General features: G+C 39.0%; 1 protein-coding gene across 1 annotated transcript in view; it reads left to right on the top strand.

The window, feature by feature from the left end:
* Positions 1-5,000, top strand: part of LOC136853333 (kinesin-like protein KIF19) — a 123,106-nt gene that overhangs the window by 33,120 nt on the left and 84,986 nt on the right. Inside the window, 2 exon segments of the mRNA XM_067128695.1 lie at positions 2,164-2,274; positions 3,159-3,365. Of these exon segments, the coding sequence (XP_066984796.1) occupies positions 2,164-2,274; positions 3,159-3,365 (318 nt within the window).

Below are 5,000 nucleotides of genomic sequence, written 5' to 3'. Positions count from 1 at the left end.
TACTGCCACATATATATATATATATATATATATATATATATATATATATATATATATATATATATACACACAGAAAAATAAATTGAAAATATATTTCAATTCGCATAAAAAAAAAAAAAACCTCCTCCCCAAAAGTGACAAACAAACGACACGATATGATAAACTAATAAACGCAGAAACCAAGGAATGGAAAATAATATAGGAGACAAGCAGTGTCCAGCGCAGTCACGCCAGCGCCGACAGCGGTTATGTAAAATGTTGCTCAGATACGCCCGTTGCGCATGCAATGCGACTGCGAGACTTATTCTAAATCATTCCTGTGTTATGGCCTCTTCACATGGTCTGTTGTCTTTGTCCTTTGATGATGTGTAATGCCATGTCATCATGACGAATCCTTGCATTGTTTGAAATAGTGACGTTTGTCCGTTCTTTGTTCCGTTTGTGTATCTGCAAGGTTGGTTGTCCAAAGGTGTTTCACTATAAGAGCTTTACATTACTGAGTCACTAAAAAGTATTGAGTCACCAAAATTACAGTACGTAGTCGCCTAATTTATAGAATTGTTAAGAATCACTATAAAATACTGAGTCACTTAAATTACAGTACGGAGTCGCCTAATTTATAGAATTGTTAAGAATCACTATAAAGTACTGAGTCACTAATTTATAGAATTGTTAAGAATCACTTTAAAGTACTGAGTCACTTAAATTACAGTACGGAGTCGCCTAATTTATAGAATTGTTAAGAATCACTTTAAAGTACTGAGTCACTTAAATTACAGTGCGGAGTCGCCTGATTTATAGAATTGTTAAATTTGGTTTAGATAAGTTTTTGGGAGTGGATGTAGTGGGAGAGGTTAGGGCAAGATAAGGTGACGTTAGGTGAAATAAGGTCAGTTAGGAGGGAACGCCTCTTGTGTGCCCATGTCAAGCGGGGTCAAATTTGTGTTGTTTTTCTTTTATCACCCGTAGGGGGGTAGTGCCGTCAGTGCATATCATGCGGTGCACTGTAGGCATTGCTTAAGGTTCTTTGCAGCGTGCCTTCGGCCCCTAGCTGCAACCCCTTTCGTTGCTTTTACTGTACCTCCTTGCATATTCTCTTTCTTCCATCTTAATGTCCAACCTCTCCTAACAGTCGATTCATAGTGCAACTGCTTTGAGGTTTTCCTCCTGTTACACCTTTCAAACTTTTACTGTCAGTTTTCGTTTCAGCGCTGAATGACCTCATAGGTCCCAGTGCTTGGCCTTTGGCCAAAATTCTACGTAAATTCATTTCAATTTTCTTTATCCCTTTGGGGATTTTTTTAAAAGGTTTTTTGTTTATGACTGAAGCATATGCCAGATCTAAAAAAAAACTCCTCTGTTTTTACTATAGATGCTAAATTTGTATTGTTTTATTTTGATTTTAATTGTGTAATTCTACTTTACACTTTCACTTTGCTCGTTGAGCAAATGAAGGTTGATTCACATTATACCATCACATCACGTCACCAACACATCACGTCACGTCACCTTCCCGTCAGTCACGCCTTGTATTCACACTATCCGTCATAATCCCGTTGAGTTCGTGCTCAGCCTCAGCGACTCACGGATTTTTAGCGGTAAGAGACTTGCATAAGCACCGTCACGTCACGTCACGTCACGTCAAAATATTCTTTCCAAGAAAACGTGTCGTGATGTGACGGTGGATGATGCCGCGTGCTTGATGGTGACGTGACGTGATGGTGTGAACAAGTCCATTTGATTGCACGTCAGAAATTCTGACGTATCTTTGACGTTTGGTTGTTTTTAAAGCAGCATTCTCGACCATTCCATCACATATTTCTCATTCATTTTTCTTCAGTTTGTTTCGTACATCTTTGCGTTTTCCCCTCATATAATCGATTGGAGTTTTTGGACCAAAAAATCCAAGGATAATACTTAATAATGACTTCATCCTGTCGTCCACAGTTGATTGTAATAATGACTTTATCCTGTCATCCACAGATGATTGTAATAATGACTTTATCCTGTCACCCACAGTTGATTGTAATAATGACTTCATCTTGTCATCCACAGATGATTGTAATAATGACTTTATCCTGTCACCCACAGTTGATTGCAACAATGACTTTATCCTGTCATCCACAGATGATTGTAATAATGACTTTATCCTGTCTTCCACAGATGATGACTCTGCAAGAGCCGGATGCTGGCAAGAACGACCACCTTCGACAGAACAGGAACAAGGACAAGCAGTTCATGTTCGACAGACTCTTCGGCGAAGATTCCACTCAGGTTGGTCGTGTCCTGACGCTGTTATCGGTTTTGTCAGTGTGTGTAAATCTGTCAGTTGTCATTTTGCAACTTGCAACTTTCCGTTCGTCATAGTGCCGAGCACTTTACAGCGCTTTGTCCTTGAAAACTAACAGAGAGGTCGTTTATGCATGCATATCGTTTAAATGCGTCCTATTTATTTATGCAGTCACGTCGTTTAAATGCGCCCTATTTATTTATGCAGTCATGTCGTTTAAAAACTCCCTATTTATTTATGCAGTCTTATCGTTTAAAAACGCCCTATTTATTTATGCAGTCATGTCGTTTAAAGACGCCCTATTTATGCAGTCATATATTTTAAAAACGCCCTATTTATTTATGCTGTCATATCGTTTAAATACGCCCTATTTATTTATGTAGTCTTATCGTTTAAAGTCGCCCTATTTATTTATGCAGTCATATCGTTTAAAAACGCCCTATTTATTTATGCAGTGATATCGTTTAAAAACGCCCTATTTATTTATGCAGTCTTATCGTTTAAAAACGCCCCATTTATTTATGCAGTCATATCGTTTAAAAACACCCTATTTATTTATGCAGTCATATCGTTCAAAAACACCCTATTTTTTATGCATTCATATCGTTTAAATACGCCTTATTTATTTATGCAGTCTTATCGTTTAAAAACGCCCTATTTATTTATGCAGTCATATCGTTTAAATACGCCCTATTTATTTATGCAGTCATATCGTTTAAAAACTCCCTATTTATTTATGCAGTCATATCGTTCAAAAACACCCTATTTATTTAAACATTCATATCGTTTAAATACGCCCTATTTACTTATGCAGCCATATCACTAGACCGAGTGCTCATTTAACCGCCGAATCCTCTCGCTCCCGCAGAAGGAAGTATACGAAGAGACGACGAAGGTCCTCGTCGAGGACGTCCTGAAGGGATTCAACGCCACAGTCTTCGCCTACGGCGCCACAGGAGCCGGAAAGACCTTTACTATGGTTGGCACCCCCGAACAACCTGGGATTATGGTCCGCGCGCTCAATGACCTCTTCCATACCATGGAGACCAATGAAAACAGACAAGTCAAGACGAAGGTAGGTTTTTTTTTTTTTCTCTCTCTCTCTCTCTCTCTCTCTCTCTCTCTCTCTCTCTCTCTCTCTCTCTCTCTCTATCAGAATTCAGTTCAACTCTGTGTACACATAAACTTGAACCAGCCTTGCACAAAAGGAAATAATCTCTCTCTCTCTCTCTCTCTCTCTCTCTCTCTCTCTCTCTCTCTCTCTCTCTCTCTCTCTCTCCCAGAAAATGAATGAGTTAAAATTCAGTCATTTACTGCACTGTTTTTTCTGATTTCATGAATCTGGAATATTCAGGGCCATAAGTCTGCGCAACAGCATAAAATAGGGAAATCAGCTGTTTACCTTACATCTTACACCCCCCTAAAAAGACGTCAAGGTCTAGTGGTCATAGTTCTGACCATTTTCAATTTTTTTTTTTTTAATGGGAACTGTGCCATATACTGTGATCTATCAAAGATGATCCCAGACACTTTGTCAGCTTCTACGGGAGATTTACCTCCGGGTCTGGTTGCCATGCATTCAAATAAGAACGATAAAAAATACTAAAAAAAGAATAATAAAAATTGCACTTTATGTTAACATAATCCTGTATTCTTATTTAATATGCATGAATTAGCTGTATGTCATTTACACAAATAAATGATTACGCATATTATTCACAGTCATCAGATCTGTAGTACAGTGCTTTACTGCAAACATTTCTTATATAAAAGTCAAGTTTTCACGGAGAAAGCCAGTGATATTTTATCAAGCCGAATATACTGATTTATTGACATTGTAAATTGGAGAGGCTGCTGGTCTCTGATTGAGATATTCATCCCCTTTCATGAAGAGGATATTCAGCCCCTTTCATGAAGAGGATGTTCAGCCCCTTTCATGAAGAGGATATTCAGCCCCTTTCATGAAGAGGATATTCAGCCCCTTTCATGAAGAGGATATTCAGCCCCTTTCATGAAGAGGATGTTCAGCCCCTTTCATGAAGAGGATGTTCAGCCCCTTTCATGAAGAGGATATTCAGCCCCTTTCATGAAGAGGATGTTCAGCCCCTTCATGAAGAGGATTATTCAGCCCCCTTTCATGAAGAGGATATTCAGCCCCTTTCATGAAGAGGATATTCAGCCCCTTTCATATTCAGCCCCTTTCATGAAAGGGCGTGGAGTGTCTTAACTTGAAAAAAATTAATAAAAAAAAAGTTTTATCCACCCCAAAAGTTTCGGTGCAGTAGCAAATGACACCTACCTTTCTTAGAAGGAGACAAACATCTTAATTAAATGAAAAGAAACTTGGTGACAAATGACATAAAGAAAGACTGGACTCTCCCCTTGATGAGAGAGAGAAAGAGAGCAAAGAATCCGTCACGCAACTATGTCACCATAATCAGCACACACGAGGTCATCCAAGGTCGCTGGGTTGCCGATCGAATGTTGTAGACGACCTACGGGGAAAGGGTTACAGAGCCAAACTGCCCTTGGCACGCAACTATGGGAGAGAGAGAGAGAGAGAGAGAGAGAGAGAGAGAGAGAGAGAGAGAGAGAGAGAGAGAGAGAGAGAGAGAGAGAATTCTGGCCACATATGTAATTAAGTATAATAATGTATGGAAACTTACGTAACCCAGTTATATTCCCTTATGCAGTATAATGTATGTATGTG

This window comes from Macrobrachium rosenbergii, chromosome 27, assembly GCF_040412425.1.
Source record: "Macrobrachium rosenbergii isolate ZJJX-2024 chromosome 27, ASM4041242v1, whole genome shotgun sequence".
NCBI classification, from domain to species: Eukaryota; Metazoa; Arthropoda; class Malacostraca; order Decapoda; family Palaemonidae; genus Macrobrachium; species Macrobrachium rosenbergii.
Note: the sequence above shows the minus strand (reverse complement) of the source record. Positions and strands in the feature narration are given on the sequence as shown.